Source organism: Rhipicephalus microplus, chromosome 9 (assembly GCF_043290135.1).
Source record: "Rhipicephalus microplus isolate Deutch F79 chromosome 9, USDA_Rmic, whole genome shotgun sequence".
Taxonomy (NCBI): Eukaryota; Metazoa; Arthropoda; class Arachnida; order Ixodida; family Ixodidae; genus Rhipicephalus; species Rhipicephalus microplus.
In genome coordinates this window covers 20,256,201-20,280,004 of record NC_134708.1, presented here as the reverse complement: position 1 = coordinate 20,280,004, position 23,804 = coordinate 20,256,201, and the positions used below count along the sequence as shown (strand labels likewise).

General features: G+C 46.3%; 1 protein-coding gene across 1 annotated transcript in view; it reads left to right on the top strand.

Moving 5' to 3' along the window:
- The window catches only part of LOC142771586 (serine/threonine-protein kinase haspin-like), a 62,858-nt gene that overhangs the window by 31,739 nt on the left and 7,315 nt on the right, over positions 1-23,804 (top strand). Inside the window, exons 2-7 of the mRNA XM_075873270.1 lie at positions 10,446-10,744; positions 11,857-12,002; positions 15,253-15,419; positions 18,049-18,201; positions 21,882-21,947; positions 22,805-22,911. Coding sequence (XP_075729385.1) covers positions 10,450-10,744; positions 11,857-12,002; positions 15,253-15,419; positions 18,049-18,201; positions 21,882-21,947; positions 22,805-22,911 — 934 coding nt within the window. The 5' untranslated portion in view covers positions 10,446-10,449. The remainder of the gene's footprint in view (positions 1-10,445; positions 10,745-11,856; positions 12,003-15,252; positions 15,420-18,048; positions 18,202-21,881; positions 21,948-22,804; positions 22,912-23,804) is intronic.

Genomic DNA, 23,804 nt, shown 5'->3' with positions numbered 1-23,804 from the left:
ATACTTAGATAGGTGTGCGTTGAAGAAGCCCAGGTGCTTTGAATTTCCAGAACTCTCCACTGTGGTGTCTCATTTCGGGCTGAGAATCCAAACAAATATTGTATATGTAACTGAGGAAGTGCCAGCCCACATGTGCTTTTGCCAACTAACACTGCCATGTGTGAACAAATGTAGAGAAACCCCAGCACATCTGTTCGCTTTTTGTGTTCACGTTTGCCTATTATAACAGTGCATGGGTTGAACAGTAGGGTTTGAATTACATCCAACAGGCAACTTAATTCCTGTTTGTGTTCTAATTTATCATGACAGCACAGAGTATGCTAAAATAAACAGCCAGTAGTATTAAAATGCTAGCCGCATAAACCAAGTGCTAGCTTTCTAAGACTCATCTCAGTGTCTGTTTCAAAGGCAAACTTGGAGACATATGCATCCACTCTCCCCTCGCCAAAAAAAAAGTACAAATTTATTGCAGCTTGTACAAACAGATCGGAATCAAGAAATGCATATAAGTACAATGTGGTGCTTGCTAACGCAATCATATTGCTCACTTTCCAAAGCATGCGCACACAAAAACGCACATCACCTGGTGCATATTTACATTCTCGAAACTATGGTATGATCAACACAGTTGGATTGTTGGTGAAATACAGAGCCCGGACTAGGTATGCACGTTCACACCTCTCTCACTCTGAAAACTTTGAGCGAGCACACCCGAGTCATCCACAACATTACTTCTGAGAACATATCAAAACAAGACACACAACCAGTGAACAGTTGTTCGCAGTTTAGATTTGGGCTTATTCAGCACCCTTTCAAATACTCTCATCGCCCCACCTATCACAGCATATTTCACCTTGCAAGTACAGTTAGAACACAGTGTACTTCACAAGTCCAGTGATATATAACAGATTCTACACACGAGCTTTTGTGAAAACGCGAAGACCACGAAAACTGGGTCCTAGTTTACAAATGATTCAGCTTCACTTACAGGGGTGTCACAATCAATGACTGTACTATCTTCATCACTATCAACACATTCATCTTCTTCAACACCCTTTGGCAGAAGCCTCTTCTCCCCGCTTTCACAGCGTTTTCGAGGCTTCTGCGATTGCTCGTTGGAGAGCGACTCTTTCGCCGCCACGACGAACGCTCCCTTGCTTGCTACGACCTCTCGCATCTTCTCTGGCAGTGAAGCGTAGAACACACACACGACGTTCGGAATGTCCCTTAACTTGTCCCACTCCTTTTTGATGAGGGCCCACAGTTTGTCGGGTGACGGATCCGCCAGCCGGCGCCGCTGGAGTCGTTCTTTCACGAGCGACCAGGCATTCCGAATTGGGTTGAGGTCTTCAAACTTGGGAGGCCAGGGCATCTGGGCAATGCCGCGGACCGCCAAGTGCTCTCTGACGCGGCACGACGAGTAGGTGGGCGTCGGGTCATGCTGTAGCAGAAAGCCACCATCGGGGAACGGCCCGTTGAGTAAGAACGGCATGAGGAGGTTCTCCACGACGTCGACATAGCCATCAGGTGTGAGAGAGCCTTTCTCGACCCTGTAGATGGGGCCAAGACCCTCGTACGTGACAACGGTCCAGACGTTGATGAAAGGTCGGCTGCACGCACCGAGTTGACGAACGAATAACGGGTCGTTCCTGCACGCAGGTTTTTAAACAAGTTAACCAGAATTCTGACTTGCATGTGGGAAATACAATCACAGTTGAACCCTTTTAAAAGAGTCAAATGGGTATAAGAGACACAAGTGTGGCTGCATAAAAATAGGGCTTGAACAGAAAATGAGAAGATGGTATCCTGCTTTTAAGGGACTCCTTAAGTAAGGGACAAAAAGTGCTTTCCAGTGCATGTCTCTCACCAAGAGACTCAACTGTGAATTAAAACAGAAAGCTGGGCGAGTTGGCAGTTGAACATACCCTTACTATGCAGGAGCACGACCAGGATGGAAGACTAAAAAAAGCAGACACACACGGCATTAACAAATGACACCCAGTCACAATGTGCATGTGTCACCTACTACCTTTTGTGCTTATTAACCACATGTGTGAAATAAAACCAGTTGTCATTCAGTACTTGAGTGTGTATGTTCCCTTTAGTCCTTCATCCAGGCATCTCTGCCCAAACTGTGTCTGAAACATGCACCCGAAATGCTTTTCAGCAAAACATTACACCTTTAGGCAGCTAAACTAAAATATTTTTTTATTTCATTTTTTTATAATACAAATGCATTGCCCGCAGTCAGGACAAAAGGAGGCGGTTGGTCTCCTGACGTGGTCTGGCTAATTAAATTAAATCAGTTTACCAGTTTTGAAGAGGCCTCCAGGACTGTTTGCTTGTGTCCCATTTGCAGCAGATGGTGGATTCATTGGTGAACACGACCGACTGCCACTGGTTGACCGTCCAGCTGCTGTACTCGCTGGCGAAGTTAAACCGGGCATTCCGACACGCGGGCTCTAGTGACCGCCTCGTGTTGCTGTTGATACAGCTCAGGCCTGCTTCGTGTAGCCTGCAATGAAAAGCATGCCACCACGAAGTGAAATGGTCGGCTACAGGTAGAAAGTGTATTGCTACACTCGTTTACAACCGTAAAAAAAGAAATATCAGCTGCACACACAGAACTGCAGCACAACTGCCCTTCACCTGAGAAACACTGTCTTGCTAGCTCTCATCGCAAATAATTTTCTTGGCTAATGTAATTACAGTGCTAGTAACAGGTTAAAGGTTTCTGATTGATTTGATTAATTTGTGGGGTTTAACGTCCCAAAACCACCATTTGATTATGAGAGACGTCGTAGTGGAGGGCTCCGGGAATTTTGACCACCTGGGGTTCTTTAACGTGCACCCAAGTCTGAGTACACGGGCCTACAACATTTCCGCCTCTATCGGAAATGCAGCCGCCACAGCCGGGATTTGATCCCGCGACCTGCGGGTCAGTAGCCAAGTACCTTAGCCACTAGAGCACCGTGGCGGGGCGGTTAAAGGTTTCTCATTACTACCTAAAACATTATGTCTGGCTGAGCAGCAATGTCAGAATCCTCGATAAAATTTACAAGGATGTTTAAGTTTCCAACTTAAAACTAGAGACACAAACGTGAGCCTGTATGAAAATATCAACTATATAAAACACCCTAGTGCTTTGCTTCACAAAAATGAGTGAGTACTATTGAATGTAATGTATTCCATGTAATATATCGAAAGTTTCAAGATTACAGGATCACAGTTATTTCGTCTTTTTCAGGCCCGGCCTGGGCGTAATTTTCGTCGATGCGGCCTCATCAAGTATGATGCCCAAGAGACGGCTTTCAGCTCTTCCATAGTAGAGTACTGAGTACACAAAATCCTTTACCACTTTTTCTAAACACAACATTTATGCAAATTCTTTGTGAGAGGGAAAATTAGAGATGCGGGAGTGACTCTCCAAGCAGTATGCATAAGTCAAATGACTTCGAATCCCAATGTACCTACCACTTAACCCTCTGCTGCCTCCTACCTTTTCTGCTGTTCTTTCACACGCCATTACTCCACCCATAACATCACGTCACTGTTAAAAGCATCATGCGATTCCGCTTTAGGTTCTCGTAGCATAAGCAGAAACCCAAGGTCTTCGAGTGATGCTGTTCCAACCGTTTCCAACGAAAAGACGGGTAGAATTGTAAGGTATCTTTATAACTTATAACGAAGTCAAAAGGATGGCTGACAAATGTGCATGTCTAATGAAGCTACAGTTAGTGTGACATCTGAAGGTAGACATGTGCCGATGCTAAGGAAAAAAAAAACGATGCAGACAGACAGAAAACACTTTTTTCCTGTCTGTCGGTTCTTATTCCCTTATCATCAGCACGCAACTATCATCAGAATGTAACAGATAAATAATGATCTGCAAAGGCTCAGCTGTGACAGTTTCTCTGCGATTCTAAGTAAGAACAGCAAGGTAGTAGCAAGACTCTTTTCCCCTGTTTTACTAAGGGTGGAGGAAGGGTTTGAAGCGGTGAACTTATGGGTTGTGTTTTCACTATGATTGCTCTTGAAGGCGGGGAAGGGGAGGGGGGGGCAAAATATTTTGGGAGGGAAGCAGTGGCCGCCCGTGGGCCAAAGCCAATTTTTGCATGCTTTTATAGAAAGAAAACGCATGTGTATTTCAGGCTTGTATGTGTATGATTGCACTGCACAGCAAGAATATTTACTTAGTTATCCCAGCAGACCCACCACTTTCCAGGATTCACACTATTCCGATGCACGCTTGTCACTTTAGTCGTTGATATGACAAGTTTTCATTCACCCATCATGGATTTTTCTTTCAACAGAATCGAAAGTTGGGCTAGTTGTATATGCATGGTATAACTGTCAGTTCAAGCGCACGAATAAACAGAAAGGAAGAGAGGACAAGCGCTTTCTTTGCCACATTAAATGGGCCTGGTAGTACCTGAACAGAGTATGTTGGGGAAATCCACGCTATCACGTTCTTTTGTGATCTAACCTCTTTCCCTTTTTTGCCAGCCGGAGTGAAAAAGAATGCAACATCCTGAGGTCACCACGAGCATTACAGCTCTCTAATGAGTACTGCGTAATCATTACTGCGTACTCATCACTCATTATGCGTACTCAGGGCCAGCGCAGTAGACAGCCAAGACACCAGCGAACATCAGCTTCAAACTTGCCGCTGATGCCACACCTCACTTGTGCTGACACTCGATTCAGCTAAACGCCCACAACTCGGGCCATGAACTAAGACGACCACTACATGCTCCACATCTTGGCAAGGTTCCTTTTGGCGTTGCATGAATCAGTTGCCAGACTTTAAAGTGGTTGTTGCCAGACTGCCGCTAAATTTGGCTAAGCAGTTTTTTTCTGTAGTTGTGGCTTCTCCGTAAGAGTTTGGTGCCATCCGGTAGCGTCCCCCGTCGTAGCGCTCCGTAAATAAAACGAATTCTGTAATGTGCAGTTCATTCCATTAATTAAAACGGCCTCTTAATTGCACAGCAGCGTCACGCTCGACTACTGCTAGGCGCGGTTCATTCCGTTAATTAAAACAGCCACATCTTGCCTGTGGCGGATGGTCTGCTCGCTGGCCGGTATGCCCAGCGCCCGCTTGATGTCTCCGGCGCTGAGGAACGGCTCGTCGACCACGGCCGCTATTATCATCAAGTCCTGGAAGTCGTCGGTGACGCGCGGCCGGCTGGTACGGGCGGCGTCGCTGATGCGTCCTTCGTCGCGGTAAGCGTGCACCACGCGCAACACGGTGGCGACGGTGCAGCCGATCTCGGCGGCGATGGCACGCAACGACTTGCCCTGCTTCGACAGCCGCACGATGCGCAGTCGGTTCTCTCTGGTCACACGCGGCGGCATCGTTCTGCCTGGCGCGGCCGACAGCTGCTACACGTATCGCCTGACCTTTCGCAGGTTTCCAAGAGATAACGCATGCGAAAACCAGCACAGGCAGTGACGGCTCTGGTTTCGAAAGGTCTAATCGCTATCATGGTCGTGTCAACAAACCCGTAACGGCTCGGCTTGCGTTGGCTTGCGGACTGCCTTCGTAACAATAGCTTAAGTAGCTTGCGTTTTGCAATTGTATAGCCTTTGAGATTTGCTTCTATTATTGTTTGATCATGTAAATTTTAACAAAAAAATTTTCATCAATACCGCTAATAATTTGAAAACGCAAAAATGCGCCTATGGGATGACGATAGTCATAGCGCGAGAACAAAACGACGACACAGAGACAAGAAGGACACGAAAACCACGTCTCCTTCTTGTCTCTGTGTCGTCGTTTCGTTCTCGCGCTATAACTATCGTCGTGCCATACCAACTAGCCCAAGCTGCCACACATGCCTATGGGATTTTAAACAATTCTTGCATTTGTGTTTATTTTGAGTTAATTTTGGCATAGTACGACGAGGGTTTCGTAAAAACAGCGGGTAATTCAAATGTTTCGGAGGCACATAGGGTATGGTGGTTAGTTGATTAGTACGTACGGTAACATTAAAAAAAAGAAGAAAAGAAAAAAGAACCTAGAGTGCCTTTAATTAGAGACTCTGGTTTATAAACACTTAAATTTACTTCATTGCACGTATTGCGTATGACGTAAGCGGCTGATCATTACTGATCGCATCGCAATTTCTTGTATATGATTTATCCACCACTTGACAAGAAGCTTTATAGCGCGGAACGTAACTTCTTGCGCAAAAGGAAAAGACACACGGAAGGCAGAAGCGCTTACTCCCAAGTAACTTGTAACATCAGAGCTCAGAAATATATGCAGTAAAAAAAACGAAAAGAAGGAACACTGCACTCAATCCCCTGAACAAAAGAAAATTAATCTCTAACGAGCCCTTATAATAACAGTGTGTAAATATGTACGCGCCCACTTCAATGGCACGTCATGCACCGTGAGTTTCATCAAATGGCTTGAACCTTAGTGCGCCCATTCGTGCAGGCCTCTTGAGTGGTCAACTCACAATCATTTAACTTCATTACGCTGCGCATTGCTGCAGAGGACCATTTTGCTCGATACACTACCACGTTCGACGATTGTTCGACGTGACACGTTCCAGGACTAGCGTAAAACGTATTTTTTTTCTTTCGTCAAAACAAATACAACAAAAAACAAACAAACAGGAAATCATTTTGGCTTCAAAAGTGGATTCTTTTTATGCAAGTACCAAAGCTCATTGTTGGAAGAATAATTAGATAATTAGTTCCATACTCACCAACTTTCATTACGGAAGCTCAAACAAAACAATGCTTTCCTTCATTTTCTTACTTGGAATGTGATACCGCGTGCCTCAAAATTATCCCACGTGAATTCTACGCGTTTCTGACGGCGAATCGTAATTCGTGACACAATGGGTTAAAGTAAGGTACCGTCCGTTTCATAGCTTATCCCTCGTGGTGGGTTGCGTAAGGAACAATCAACCAACCAAAGGAACACGTATGTGCTACATTGCAATCTAACCAACTGTCATCACGGAAACGTGTTTCAATTGCATATAAGAGAGGGGATGGTGCGATGCTACACTCGTGATAGCTGCAGTTCATTGCTGCAGCTCCCGCGTGCACTGGTTTTAGTCTCTATGCAACACTTTGCTTAGACACAAATACCTTTGCTAAGCAACACTTTGTCCCCCCCCCCCCCAACCTAAGAAGGTGGGGGGAGGGGGGGGAGCAAAGCATACTCCCCACATTGACTTAATATAAAAAAACATTTGTTAGTGTCCCTTTGTACCATGTCCATGCAGCGTAAACCTCGCAACTGATGTTAGCAGGGTTGTATTTCGTTCCAGTAGACGCAGCAACCCCCCGCACACTCACCACCCCCCCCCCCCAAAAAAAAAAAGAAGACATACATAGTCTTCGAGATTTATTCACATGTGTGGCGAAAACTTTGCCCGGGATGAAGAAGTCTGTTCTGTCAGAAGCAGTAAGGAGTCATTGGTCATTTTTCCCCTGTCCTTTCCGATACAGTAGAAACACATGATGACGATGATGATTGGATCATTGGCACCTACCCACTCAGCGTATTCAGGGGCATCTGCCAAGAGTCGGGCGGATCATTCTGACTGTATTTATTATTACTTTCTTTAAGTGCTAATATAAGTTACAGGTGCAAATATAATCAAGCTTTGATTATGATGGATCCTAATTCTAGCTTACACCTCTTTGCAAGCTGCGCCTGGAAGTATCAAAATCGGTTAATCTTTCTTTCGAGGCGTCTGCTCTAGAATAAAGTCCGACAGAGATGTTTTCTTGGCCATCGAGGTATTCAGCAGCTAGACTAAAGGAATATGTAGCTAAGTTTTGCCTGCCTTAAATATTTAGTTACTAATAATTGACATTTCTTACTACTACTACTACTACTACTACTACCACTACGACTAATAATAATAATAATAATAATAATAATAATAATAATAATAATAATAATAATAATAATAATAATAATAATAATAATAATAATAATAATTTATTGTACACATCCGTAAGAAGTACAAAGAAACGGGCCTGTCTAAGTCCCCAGGACTTGTGCGACTAGGCCCGCCAGAACCGGTTACAGCGATGTGGATGCAAGGTAACAAAACTATTGTTGTTTCCTTACCAACAAACAGACAGACGATTGACACCATTACTTTTTTACAAGCAGTAAATAAAAAAGAGGAACAAATGAGGGGCACAGAGGATACGTGGCATACAAATAGACCGTGTGATTTTACAGCTCAGCGAGTAATTTTTTTATACGCCTTTTTGAACTCGCTGAAAATAAATAATAATAGTAATAATAATAATAATAATAATAATAATGATAATAATAATAATAAATGGTGTTTAACGCCCCAAAACAACGATTTGATTTTGAGACGCCGTCGGGGAGGGCTCCGAAATTTTTTGCCATCTGGTATTGTTGAACGTGCACTATAGCAGCTGCCATCGCACAGGACATGGTTCTCTACCGTTTGGCCTCCATTGAAATGCGCCCGCAGTGGCCAGAATAATTAGCTATGGCTTCTACGCGTGATACACTACAAAAAAAAAAAGCATAACTAGATTACTTCACCTACAACTTGTCCAACACCCTGCTTTGCGTATCAGGCATGTTCAGAGGAAAACAGCAACAACTGTGACTTGAAAACAAGGCGACAGTGAATCAATTTCTTTATAAGCAAGACATCGTCCGATTGAAGGCCTATGCCCCATGGTAGGCTGCGCCAAGTGTCTGAGCAACAACAATAAGAAATACCATCTGAGCTCTTTCGGCAAGTTAGGCATCCAGGCGTCTGGCCAGAAAGTTTTCTAGTAAGGGAGGGGAAGGGGGGGGGGTGTAGAACTTTTTCCCGGCTACACCACTGGTCACATCTCTCTATCCTTTCCCCATATTGTGGGGTAAAAAAAGTCAGTACCACATCTTCATAATGTGGATCTGGAATTAACTGTCAGTTGCTCTTTCATGAGCTCCTAGCCGAGGTATGCAGCCACAAGAATGTTTTCTTTCTTCATTGAGGCATTTATTGTAGAGACTAAAATAATGTCTTTTGTAATCCTACCGGCTTTAAATATTTTATGACTAATCATTCGCAGTTCAAATTAATATAGCATTTGCCTTTAGCAGTCTAGTGGTGTTACTGTGTAGAACATAGCGGAAAAGTATACTCACTGACTGTCCGATCTTCTGTACTGGGTATGAGCCATAGGCTCAGGATAAAGAGAAGTAGGGCCTTTGACGATATTTGAGTGAGCATCAAAATTTCATACAAAACTTGTAATGTTTTTATTCGATAACCTTCATTACTATAAGATTCCGTAAAATTTTATAAGACCACTCAATCCTTGGCCAATCCACCGCAGTGGGTGTGAGTCACAGTAGAAGGAGAACAAGAACAATAGTGCCAAGTCCTATTGGGCAGCGTTAAAAGGCATCGCAGCCAGGTGTCTTGAACAGGCGTGCACAGAGAAACAGGTCAGGTGAAGCTTCCAGGTGGAAGCGTTGTAAATTAGGGAGAATGTGTGCAGTCGAAAACCATTCAAAACCAGCATAAATCAGTTGATCGCGCATCATAGTGATGCAAGATAAGGCGGAACGGGCGTGCTATTGCATGATAAAGCAAACTTTTTCGTCAGCAGACAATTTGCAAGAGATATCGATCGTGTATGGACTGATTGAGAGCTTATTTTCTCCCGGCGTCTAGTGAACAGACTGGTCGTCGTGACTGGGCTGACTACTGTGGGAAACACGAGCACGTCATCATTCCATTCTTATTTTGCATTCATTTCGAAGCTTGCACTCTTTCGGACTTGACCAATGGAGGGGTTGGTGGAACAGGGACGTAAGCATAAATGTGTTTCATGGGAGAACTTCTGTGGGAAACACGAGCACGTCATCATTTCATTCTTATTTTGCATCCATTTCGAAGCTTGCACTCTTTCGGACTTGACCAATGGAGGGGTTGGCGGAACAGGGACGTAAGCATAAATGTGTTTCATGGGAGGAGGAGGGGGGGGGGGGCAGGGGCACGACCTTGATATGAACTCGGAGTCGGGCAGGAAAGTGTGGTCGAGTGCCATTTTGCGATCGGGCACGGACCCGGGTTGAAACACATCGGGCTTGTGCCCCATCCTCCCAAACTTTTTTGCGAGGGCAAACAGAGTGAAAAATGACCATTTCAAGAAGGTGTCCCCTGCCCTCGAAGTAAATCAAGGAAATGCCCCCCACTCCCCCTCCCTCCAACAACAACAACAAAAGTCTGCCTACGCCCCTGTTCGTATTCCATGCCTGGAAGAATTTTTCGTTTAGAGAGGGGCTAGAGGTGTGTCACGCCCTCGCTGCTACACTGGGGTGATGGAGCAACGTTACGCACGCAACCCAACACCAGCAGTAGAGCACGTTAGGCGTTTCGATTCTGTGGGCACTGTGCACGTGGCACAATTAAGTTCATTTCGTACGGCAGGTTCATGGCTGAAGAAGAGACGCTCGCCGTCGATGACGGCGTTGACGACGGCGTCGTCCCAAGGTTGGCGTCCGGGGTCGCCGGCGTCCTCGTCACCTGTGTGATGGTGAAGCTCGTTCTGAGCATCATTTCGTACGCCGAGACGTCGGTGAACGTGCTGGCCGGGTCGGTGCTGGGGGAGCAGACCAGGTTGGCGAAGGAGCTGTTCGATAGGACCTTCGCGCGTCCATTTGGTCTCTGGCGTCGCATGAACTTCTTTGGTGACAACGTCCACCAGAGGGACATCGACGGCGATCGTGGTAAGTAGTGCAAGTACAAAGCAGGCGTTCACCGAATTTCTTTTTTTTTCCTGGTACGATTCGAGAGAGTTGTGAGTTAAACGAGTCGGAACAAATCGTTTATGTTAGGGAAGCCAATTGGGTTAGCTGAAAAATACTCACGACGGTAACAGAACACGGAACTGATCTCGCGTACCAGTAACGGAGTCACAAAGTTCTTGGAAGATGGAGCGGGGGGGGGGGGGTACAGTTATAATTTATGTATGTTCGTGCGTGCGTTTGTGTCTGTTCGTGCATGTAAACCCGGTCCACTATATGCTTTGGATTATGTGACACACACACGTGCACACACACGTACAAGCGCAGACACCCACACACGTGCACACACACACTCTCTCTCTCTCTCTCTCTCTCTGTATGGTCACACTGCCTCATGATCAGAGCGTGGTTCTGGTTCACTAAACTCCGGATGTAGCAGTTTTGCTACGTTGTGGGCTTTAATATTTTCTCTCTGTAGGGTGAAAACATGTTGAGACATGCATTGAATCAATGAATCAACGAATGAATCAATTCGTGTAGTCACACCTGATGTTGTTTCTAAGGTAATGTCGTTACTAAGGTGACGTCTTTAAAGGGCCACTCAGTACCCCGTCTTTAAAGACGAGGGGGTTATTTTCTCCTCTCTTTCATACACACGATGCATCCTCCTCGACCCTTAGTTCTTGAATGCACGTGAACAATATTAGCCCTAGGCGCTAGAGCTTATCAGGATTTCGCGCTTCTCGGTTGCACGCTGTTATCGCCGCTTGCGCAGTTGTGGACGCACAAAATGAAGTTTGATCGGTTGATTGTGGTCGATATTCATGCGAGGCAAAGAAGAACGGATGGGTGGCTGCATGGCAAAGCAGTGCCGGAGACAAGTCACACGTGATATTTCGCGTATATCAACAAACCGAGAGCATGTACGCTGTAGACGTCAAGGGAACTACTGTCTATGTCACAGTAGTGCTCCAAGAAGGGCGGGAAATATCAGGAAAGAATATTGCGCTCTTTTTTGTATTTTGGGAGCCTCCATGGTGAGTGGCCCTTTAATGTTTCTTGTAGCGATAGCTTCACCACGACTCTGGTTACAGAAGCCGAGAAACGCGTCCGCGCCAGGGAATCCGGCAAGGCGAAAGGAGAGGCTGAGGTGTTCGCCCGGCCCGTGCAGAAAGACGACAACAGCAGCGACGACATCCCGGACGAAGACGCGCTCAGCGACAATGTCGAATCGCTGCTTGTAAGTCACAGTTCACTTCCCAGCTCGCCTTATTGTTCTCGTTAATTACTACAGCGTAGCAACACGCTTTGCGCACCCGTGCATCTTCTGTCCGTTCTTGTCTTTCACGGCGAAGTGGTTCCCAGTCCACCATAAAGGCCTGACCACGCGAACGTGTTGCAGCGCGCCATCGCGTGGCCTGTAGACGCGGCGCAGCGCCCTCTCTCTGCGGGAAGAGAGGGCGCTCAGTTTGCTATGTTTCTCTATGACGTAGTTCCGTGCAGTCGCTCGCCCTCTGTCTTCATAAGAAGATGTCTACATGCCACGCGCTGCAACACTACAACGCGTACGTATGGTCATGTCTTGACGTTGTCATGACATACACAGCATATAGTTGCGTTCCATCGCTGTAATACGCTTTCTGGCCGAGTGGAATAGGCCACAGCCGCACTGGAACGCTACTTTAGCTTACTGGTGTGACCGTGGAGGAGTGCATCGTAGTTACACAGCTTAACGTAGAGTGTCAAATACAGAGCGATTAGTTATACAGGACAGAAATACTTGGAAAATACTTGCAAAACATAGCAATACTTGCTTTAGCCTCCTCATACCTAAGAAGGACATTCGTGGTCAACCTATTTGAAACCTACTTAGTTTGCTCCTGAGGGCACAATATAACGAGAAAAATGGCAAAATTTTAGTTATTTTGACTAATTGAGCCTAATTAATCACATTGCAGTTTATCTAAGTTCAACAGCTGTTAAAGTGCAATTTACGACGAAGATTATGCATCAGAATTGATTACAACTTCAGTGGAGACCCTTCAGAAGTTTCCCACACTTACTGGGTGAAAATAAATCACAGAAAGATCTGCGAGGACGAAAAAGTTGACGTTTTCTGGGAAACGCCGTTTTCAAGTTCAGCGTGCTTCTCAGGTGACTGAGATTTATAACCATCTCATTGAGCTTAAGTGAAGTAATATCATCTACCCTGCGAGAAACTTTAAGTCAGAGGTAAAACACATCTGCTTCAAAGTTCGCTGCTCTTGCTCGAACCATTTGGCGTTTTGCTTGCGTTGGCGTTCTTTCTGTCCCTTCTTCTCAATATTCTGCCACATCTTTCAAGCAATAGAATTAAGTTCGTTTGACAAATCAGGCCTGCAGTCAGATTTGTTTAACAAAAGGATGGGATGCAGAATTTTTTAAAATGTGGTTGTGAGTTGTCTTTTATTGTTTATATCGCTTTTTATGCTACCTTACTACTTCTGAGCCTCGCGCCGGGCAAACATTTCTTGGTTACATGTGGTAGTCTGGCGGCTATCGCGTTTTCAATTTCTTTAAAGAAAGATAGATGTCGTTAAAATACAGCCTGTTCAACTAAAGTTCGCTATAACCGATAACTCGCTATACAGTATTCGTTACAACGGGGTTCAACTGCTTACGTTATCGTTCATAGATCTGCATGCTTGCTTCATGTGTGGGATGAAAGTCACACTGAAGCAGGCTTCCCCTTTCAAGGGCTAGGCTAAAGAAGAACCCAGCTTTCAAGGTTCTTTCACCCATCCTAGTGGCGGTCGGCCTTGGTCCAAATTTTCGCAGCAGTTACTGAGGCGCTGGTGTAAAGTGGCCCGTTATTCAAGGGAACAAAGAAACGGAATCGCTTTGAACTTGTACCGGTACCCGTTTCAATGTTATTACCGGTGCTAATACTTATACCGGTACTATTTGCGGCGCAACTTCGCCTCTACTTCTTGCAACTGCGCATGCCCATAACAGCAGAATTATAGGTGGGGCTGTCTAACAAGTCTTTTCCGAAAGTTGCTGACCAACGAAACCACGAAAAATTGTCAAGTGCTTCCACTACGAAAAATATGATGCTTTAGACAAGGCATTTCAAGACCACGAGGGATTCTCTGAACACGCCCATAAGTCATACCATGTGTTCATAAATCTTCGTAGAAATTTAGTGTGGGACCAGCTCCAATGAAATTCCCGATACTGTGCTACTTATGTGATCTAAGATTTTCAGCGCACGCCTTTAGAGGGCCCCTAAACCGCCCAAGTGTCAAAATTCAGCGCAGGCCTTTCAGCGCAGGCCTTAAGAGGGCCCCTAAACCGCCCAAGTGTCAAAATTTATTTGTGATGTTGCACTTGTGCATAAGCCTTCAACAAATGTGTAGCCGCTAGAGTTTTTCGAAATGGTGCCGTAGTAGCGAATTCACACGCGACCAACGATCCAAAAGCTGCCCTCTCAAGCTTCGCTCTTTCCTTCGCTGCGCTTCTTTCAGTATCTCGTCTCTCCTCCTATCTTAGTTCTCCTCCTCACCGTGCAGGAGGAAGTGCAGCGAGCACGCGTACCTACGAGCAGACAAGTTCTTTTCTCTTTTTCTTTTTTTTTTAACGATATGAGCAGACGTGAATAGCGATGTTGCTGCCGAAAATTGAGGATATACACCTTTTCACAGGAAGGAAAAAAACACCGCCATAATGGGCTGTGCGCGGGAGTACAAAGGCCAAGGGCGCCGCGTTGCCAGTGCATTTCGAGGAGACGCGCCAATTTGCACAGCCCAAGGAGGGCTATGGCGGCGCCCAGGGAGGTGTTTATGAAAAGGGGAATAGGTGCTCCACCGTGCTCCAAACCAGGGTGCAGAAATTAGGCGCCTTCTTCTTCTTCTATAACCACCACCACTACACTGGTGATAACGAAAGGCCCGGCGAGGACAAAGGAGTTTTGGATGCGCGTGTGTGTAAGAGGGGGGAGGGGTGACATTGCGGCTTTTAGCGTTTCGGCGTTTGGCCAACACCCTCTAGAGTAACTAAGACCTCTCCACTCTTCGGTGATATCATCACACTGCGACGGGCGTAGAGGACGTGTATTTAAGAAATGCACATTGCTGCGCAAATGTAAGTGGGGGATGTAAGTGTATGCGTACCGACGGCGCGTTTTGAATTCATTCATTTATGCTGTCTCCCGTTTCCCTAAAACGTGGACAAAGCCGCTCCTTCGTAGTGTGTTGACGAATGTGCTAGGAGAGATGGATATGGAGAGGCTTTATTTCATCTAGAGGTTGTTAGTGTGGCATTGTTCATCAATACGGCATTCCCAACTTAATGCGCTCGTTAATTTGGAATGTTAGAAAAGACTATCAGATGTCGTTTTGGGGCACCTCTAAGAGAAGCGGAAACTCGATGAACGGTGGGGATCGTCTTTTTTATATTCTTTATTTCTGTAATTTGCTTTCGTGTCGTTTCCTCGTTTTTTCGACCGAAAGGACGGCCTCTCGGACCTCGTCAAGGTCGTTCTGGATGCATTCGCCGAGAAGCTGCAGGATTCGTACCCGCCTGTCGACACGCGCGGCACCTCGATTCTGTTCGGTGAACTACTCAGAGTCTGCGACCAGCTGTCGGCAACCACGTTCGCCGAAGTGATGGAGCGCACGTGAGTTTGTTGTACTGCGTGACCACGTACAGTCACGTGCTGTAGCTTAAATTATGGAGACGAAGGGGAGGGGGGGCTTAAGAGGGTCTTGACCATCTTTGTGTTTGGGCTATACGCTACAGATCGGTGAACTCACTCGGACTCACTCAGCCTCATATCTGGCCGTGAATGAGTCCGGGTAAGTGATATTTGGGTGAATTTGAGTCCGAGTGTAAGTCTAATTGAAGAAAATTTTCGTCAGTGCGAGTCTGAGTGAGTTCGGATCAGGAAACCTTTGGTAAGTCTGAGTCCGAGTGAGTTCAAAAGACAAGATATACTTTTCGAGTGAGTCTTACACTTTATGTAGCCGCCTCTGCAAGTGTCTCCTCCTCAACGTTCACCTTTCGAACATCATATAGATTGATGACAATGCTAGTTGAATGCATATTTTGATTTACTTGGTGTCGTGACTGATGCAGTGCAGAAAATATCGTATTCAACTTTTCTTGATGGGGCCCTGCAAAACTTTTTGAGCGGGTCAGAGAACGCTGCCGGTCGGTAGTAGAGGCTTGCGAGAACAAGTGAGCCCAATTATATAGCGCAGCACGCGACCTGGAATTTGCAATAAGTTACCTAAGTCAGCTAAAGATTGTTTTCTTTTCCCTCGACAAATCACGGAATATGCCCAAAAATCCCACGTAGATGACCCATCTATCAGCCATTGGCTGATTTGAACATGGCGTGCTCGGTTGTATCGGAAATCGCCGCGAGAGGCCGTCATTTGTCCACGTGTGAACGCACGATCGCACTGAGAAAGTCGCGTATTCGATGAAACAAAAAAAGTGCTCAAGGTCACGAACGGTGCGCATGACGTTTTTTGTTTGCCCCTCCCACCCCTCCCTGCTTAGCTTCCGGCGCTTTCGTCGGGACGAGAGAAGAGAGAATACGATTGCAGCGTGTGACAAATCTTTGTAACTCTGCTCGTACAGGATGGATTCTTAAAATTTTTGCGGTGGTGAGTTTGGGAGGCAATACGCTTTTACAGTGAATTATTTCCGTGGTTACTCAAAAAAGTGTTTCAGGGCCCCTTTAACATTTGTCCATCTTTAAGTAGTAACTTTATTCAATAATCTAAGCTCTGTAAGACTGTATTCAAACTGCAACAGTCGTAATACAGCCTTCGAAATGCCTTAATAGCGCATTTAAGTGAGCAGTAAAACCTTGATATAGTAAATGCGAAGCATTTCATTGCATAGTGCAAGCACCTTTGGCATCTATCTATCTATCTATCTATCTATCTATCTATCTATCTATCTATCTATCTATCTATCTATCTATCTATCTATCTATCTATCTATCTATCTATCTATCTATCTATCTATCTATCTGTCTGTCTGTCTGTCTGTCTGTCTGTCTGTCTGTCTGTCTGTCTGTCTGTCTATCTATCTATCTATCTATCTATCTATCTATCTATCTATCTATCTATCTATCTATCTATCTATCTATCTATCTATCTATCTATCTATTTCCACGAGACACGTGTGGGCCACGAGGCGCAAACGATATTGCATGGGGTGATAGCAACGCCGCAGGGGAGGAAACAGGTGTGAGCATTGCACAGTGTTATAGAAAAAAATAATTAAATTAATATAATGTTTGTTGTTTTACATCCCGAAGCCCCGATATGGAAATGACTGAGAGACGCCGCGTTGAAGAGCTCCGAAATCTCGGTCGCGGCAATCGCGTTTTGACGAATGCGAGATGCAGGGGGTCCGTGAGTGTGCTGTGTGACGTCGGTGCACGTTGAAGAACACCAGGTGGTCGAAGGTTTATTGCGATAGCAATTATATCGACACTCTCGGCTGTATTTTGCCGCCGGCGTCACTCACAGTATATAAACTCCGGCGCGCAGAATCGAACTTGGGTCCTCTGAAACGTGAGTGCGAGGCGTTCAACCACTGAGCCAGCGAGGAGCACGACCTTCGACGTTCACACGGCAATCTATTTATATCTACCACTTACCTTTGTTGACGGGACTCGGGGGAATCATCTTATTTTTACGATTACCAGCAAGATGGCGCAATGAGTGCGCGTCGCCAGATCGCGCGGCGGCGCGCTTTTTAATTTCCCAAGCGTACTTTGCCCCGCTTAGAGGAGGGGGGCGGCGCTTCCTCGCGCGCCCTTACCTCGCGGGGAGAATCGTACGTCTTGGCTGGCCTCGGGCTTCACTTGGAATTATTCTGTTGTAGTTGCCGGGCGCACAAAGGTCACTGCAATTATTGCAGTCCCCGTTTGCGAGAAGTTCGCGCTTTTCAGACACAGCGAAGCGCCAACTTGGACGTTTATTCGCGTGCATCTGTACCCGTGAGTAAGTTTCGTGCGTTATTTGTGCGTGAGTAACGCGGGGCACGTTCCGATCTGCTTTCCACTCTGCGCGTGACCTTCCAATTTGTCGCTGTCGCGTTCATTGCATCACCTTTGCGGCAAAGCTATGACTTGTGTTTCATAGCCCTTTACTACGGCGTCAATCATAGTCATGTTTAAGTTTTTGGGCGTATAACCCCAGATTTTATTACTTTTTTCTCAATAGATCAAAATCCGCTGATCTTTTTTATTTCATTCATCACCGTGTTCTGTTGACGTCATGCAGGAATGCCCGAGACATTGTCAAGACCGACGAGGGAGCACACTGGGACGTGTTTCGCGCCACCACGACCGGTGGCGCCACCGTGCTCAAGGTTCTGCGCGTGGAGTACATCGCCCGCTACGCTCAGCAGCTCTGCAACCACTTGCTGGTCGCCAGGTGAGAATGCCGCAAGCTGCACACTATATGTATACTTCCGCGTGCCAAGGAAAGGCATGCATTGTTTTGCTTTCGCCAGGATAGTGCATGCCTTCTAATTATGCCTTGTAACAGTACATGCCGAAAGCAGGCGCCTTGCTATTATGATGTAATGTCTGTTAAACGTGTTTTGATGTGTTATATGAAATGATGAGTGTTTCCCCTTTTATGGAATAAAAAGAAAGTCGCTTCTCTCTCTCAGTATTGATGGTTTCATCTCCCATGTTTAGATATATACAGTACATTTCTGTTTAGTGTGATTTTAATCCACTCGCATTGTAGCCAGTCAAGGCTGACAGTATCAGTAATTAAATGTCGTCCCAATGCCGAATTCAGACCGCACCGGTGGCGGAGCAGGAGCCGACACGGACGTGCTGACGTGATTATTGGCACGGGCAAAAATGCACGATTCGTGCATCGTGTATGACTATACTTCCTAACTTGTTTATTTACCGTATACCTAAGACACCCTCTCGGCTTTACAAAGGCGGAGAGGGAGACGTAAACCTCTATAAGACTAAATAAACGTATGGGATGCACTGATAGATAGATAGATAGATAGATAGATAGATAGATAGATAGATAGATAGATAGATAGATAGATAGATAGATAGATAGATAGATAGATAGATAGACAGACAGATAGATAGATAGACACAAAGATAGATAGATAGATAGATAGATAGATAGATAGATAGATAGATAGATAGATAGATAGATAGATAGATAGATAGATAGATAGATAGATAGATAGACACATAGACAGATAGATAGATAGATAGACACATAGATAGATAGATAGATAGATAGATAGATAGATAGTGTAACGACGAGAAATAAGAGACAACGCCTTTGCTGCAGGCCGGCTGTTCTTATTCTGCTTCGTCTTCCTCCGCTTCCTTCACCCTGCCTGCGCCCTTGCCTGAGCCCCACTATTTATTATCATTACACTCGGCCCCGACTGCGAGCCTCGTGGGCTACCGACAATGTCTCCGGTGGGCGGCATTGACTATTCCGGGGTGGCCGGGCTCGGCCAAGCTGATATTTCACATGGAAGTTTGTTGAAGGAGATTCCGGAGGACGACACTGGCTGTGACGTGATGGTCGGTGCAGGCGTCGTCCACGATGGGGCCAACGCTGTTGACTTGGACAAGATGCCGCTAGCAGGAGATACAGACTCCTGCAAAGTGGCCGCGTTGGTTTAATCTCGTCGGTTTGAGCATCCTGTCGCAGTCGTGTTACAAATGCTGGAAATAGTCCACGCTGCACCGTCACCTGCTGCACTGAGCGTCGACGCCTGCGTTGCTTGCGGTGTGGCAAGGGGCGTCGGGGTGTCTTTGTAGTCATCTGAGAGCCGAGTTCAGGTTGCAGCTTGAGAGGCAACGCGTGCTCTTGCAGCACTGCCTTTGTCGGACTCATGCTCAAGCTGCTTATTCCTATAGTTTCACGTGCAGTAGAGCCTTCATTGTCAGATGACCTGTCACTAACCGGAAGTATTACCTTCTCTGGTAGGTCTTTGCTGACAGTGACTTTGAAGGAGGCGGCGCTTAGCGTGTGGCAGACGTCCGCACACTCGGCCACAGACTGACGTGATATCAGGAGATGTCGCTTCGAAGTGAGGGTCAACACTGTAGGGTTGTTCGTCCCAGGGTAGGTGGTTAAATTGGCTGTCGGGAAGCTGCAAAATACAGCTGAAGCCGCGAGGGTGGTCTCCTTCTGGGATCTATTCTCGGTAGCGGTCGCGTAAGACTGGGTGGTCGTGGAGAGGTGATGGTGACTCCGTCCAAAAGCAGCTATGAGCTTGTCACTCCAGTCCACCCAGGATGTCTGCCGCACGCCTTCGTATCGATGCCAAGCCGCGGCAGCATTCCGAAGGCGGTCTATGGCCATGCCCCACTTCTTTTGGTCCGTCCAAGCTGCGTGATCTCCGACAGCGTTGACGGTTGCCACCCATTCCTTGGCATCGTCCTGGAAGCCGCGAAACTCCGGTAGCTCGAAGGAAATCGGCGATGGCGGGACTGCGGGCAAAACTCCGAAATGTGCCCACGCCAAGCAGTTCACTTGCTCTGATACCTCCGTGAGAGAACGCCCGAGATTGCGACGGTTCTCGGGCGAGCTTACCTCGAAGTTTTGTGAGGCGGCCGCAGCCAACATGGCATTGAGTGCGCACAATGTTGGCAAGATGGCAGGACATAGCTGGGAGCTCGACGCTATGAGGGCGTTGGTCGTGACGCGGAGTTGCGCGATGGTATGCTGCAGCTCCGCTGCGCTGTCGTGTGATCCGCACGAAGAGCCAAGGCCCGCCTCTGCGGAGGATACAGTGACTGCGGTACTCGAGGTGGTACAATTGCTGACCAAGGACGCGTGGACGGCGTCCCTTGGAAATCCAGCTGTGGTAGGAATCGTGGACATGGGTTCCAGGGCGCTGGAAGCGTCAACGACGTTCCCAGGCAAGCGGAACCCGTGTGATGAGTTGTGACCTGGTACTGTGGCGTAGATGAAGCGGTCTTGCGCCGCCGGGTAGGCCTCGACGCCGTACACGGTGGGTGCTTGAAGCGCCGACAGGTTGCCAGGTATGGAGGAGGCATGTACGCCATCCCTAGGTGAGAGAGGCCCGTGCGCATGGTTGCCGCGACGTGTCGCGTCCCAGGACAAGTTTCCCGGAACCACAACGGAGGCCTGGACGCCATCCGTCGGTGCTGGGATCGATGCTGGCCGCGACGGACGCCTTGCGGGTTCCATCAGCGAAGAAGCGTGACGGCGTTCCTTATCGTGAACTGGTACCGGTAACGGGTGCTGGAGCCGCCGAGGAGGCCTTGACGCCGTCCCCGAACGGTGGTGTCAGTAAACAGCTGCCGAGGAGGGCTTGACGCCGTCCTCAAGCGACGCTTACCGCGGCTGCACGTCGGCGGGCGTTCTGGATGACGAAACCGAGACGTAAGCCGTTTTCTTCGTCGACTGCGCCATTGTAACGACGAGAAATAAGAGACAACGCCTTTGCTGCAGGCCGGCTGTTCTTATTCTGCTTCGTCTTCCTCCGCTTCCTTCACCCTGCCTGCGCCCTTGCCTGAGCCCCACTATTTATTATCATTACAATAGATAGATAGATAGATAGATAGATAGATAGATAGATAGATAGATAGATAGATAGATAGATAGATAGATAGATAGATAGATAGATAGATAGATAGACAGACAGACAGACAGACAGACAGACAGACAGACAGACAGACAGACAGACAGACAGACAGACAGACAGACAGACAGACAGACAGATAGATAGACAGACAGATAGATAGATAGATAGATAGATAGATAGATAGATAGATAGATAGATAGATAGATAGATAGATAGATAGATAGATAGATAGATAGATAGATATCAAATGCTCTTTACATACAGGACACCTACGTTAGGACATGTTGTGCTCTTACACAAACAATTTATAAACGTACGAAAACCGACACGTTTCTGCATAAACATGAAATGGATTCAAAACAACCCTACCCTCAAGTGATTCAAATTTCGCAGCTGCTGACATTGTTAATACTTACGCAAACATCAGACGTCTACTAATTCATTACGCTATAACGAATGCCACATCTAGTGCTTTGACGATGCCGTAATTAATTTCATCCAGAGCGCTGGAACGTCTGAGCGACGAAAGAAGCTCGAACTTTACCACGGGGTTCATCCTTGTCACAAGGTGAGCACGTCGATCGTATACCACGATGCTCAATGGGAGGACCACGCGTATTCGTGTAGCGCCTTAACTAGCATGTTGAGTTATCTGATTTAGGATAAAGAAGGCAGCATAATAAACTTTATGTGTAACTTAAGTGGCTTGATGAAAAAAAAAGTTCTACGTTATAATCTGGGCGCTAGCTTGAAGACGTTACGAATGAACGGATGGATGAGATTGAAAGGAACTTATGGATTGATGTAATGGAATTATGTGTATAGAGTGAATTTATGGATGGAAAATGGATGACACGGGAGGATAGGTGGAATAGGAATAGAACGGAATGAACGAAGAAAATGAATTGGATGTAATAGGACTGGAATAGAAATGGACGGATGGAATTGGAATGTAAAAGATTTGTACTTGAATTGGATATGAACGAAATGTATAGACAGATGGATGTAACAGAAATGGAAGGTATGGATGCAATAGGAATAGAATGGAATGAACAGATTGAATGGCTGTATGAATGTATGATACGATATTAAATGGAATATGTGGAATGGAATGATGGATGGATACACAATTGAATGGTACATAATTGAATGGAATCGGACAACATTGATAGGATTGATGAATGGATGGAACAAAATGGAATAGATATATGGGATAGAATGTGAAGAGAATTCAATGAAATATAACGAAACGGGATTCTAGAGAAGACGGACGTGCACGCACTCGCGTAAAAGTTTTTTTCTCTTCTCTCGTGATGTAAACTTCCGGTGAAATCAATGCACCGGCAGGTATTTGTTTATACCACTTCAGAACTGCGGTCCCGTCTTTCTTCTTCCAATTTCTCCAATTTTTTTCTGAATGCACAGGGCTCTTTGCGTGTGGGACGGCTACCCGCGGGAGTTGAGCGACGCGTGCCGTCAGTTCGCCGCATCGCGCCACGACATCGCATCGAGGATTGTCGACCACATCGTCGGTATGGAAGTGGAAACGATAGTTAGGCTACACGAGATTTGGCCTGCGGTCTTCCTGTCAATCCCTTTCATCATCATCATCATCATCATCATCATCATCATCATCATCATCATCATCATCATCATGAGCCTGACTACGTCCACTGCAGGACAAAGGCCTCTCCCATGTTCCCTTTTATACGTCCTTCAATCCCTAACCTTTTTCCACAATGTATTTCACGCTATTCCATCAATTCGTCGATTACTATTGATGTTCCCAATTCCATTCTTTTGGTTTCTTAAGCCGTGTTCATCCCTTTCTTGCCTGGGCACATTGACTCCTGCCATTCGTAGCGTCTATTTATGCCTCCGAAACTGGCGCTGTGGGTGTAACCTCATAAAAAAAATTAGTCACATGATGCCCTACGTAATCGCTTGCTTGCTTGCTTGCTTGAACCTTTAATTTTGGACCATACCCACTAAGGGGGATTGGCTATGAAACTGGCAGTTAATATAAGGGAAAATTTCAAAATTTAGACGCATAAAACAGACTTCGTCCAGTGAACATAGAAAAACTGAATAATTAGTTTATGTACCTATGAAAATAAGAATTGAACAAAAATATGACATACAGTCAAATAGTGAGAGAACGATTGTAGTACCTTGTTTTGATTGATAATAAACTTGCCTAAGGCAAGTCTATTACCAATAATTTTTTTTTCTCACTGGAGTGAATGTTCGAAGGCGTTCTGCACCCTGCGTGCTTTTGCGTTGCCTCCGGGATTGGCCCATGTTTACCCAAGTGACGATTTCGTTTGACGACGTCGTCATGTGACGTCGTTAGGACGTCATGATTGTCATAGGCGTGCGCATGGTTCCTCTTCAGAATGGGGGTGGGGGGTGGGGGCGGGGACAA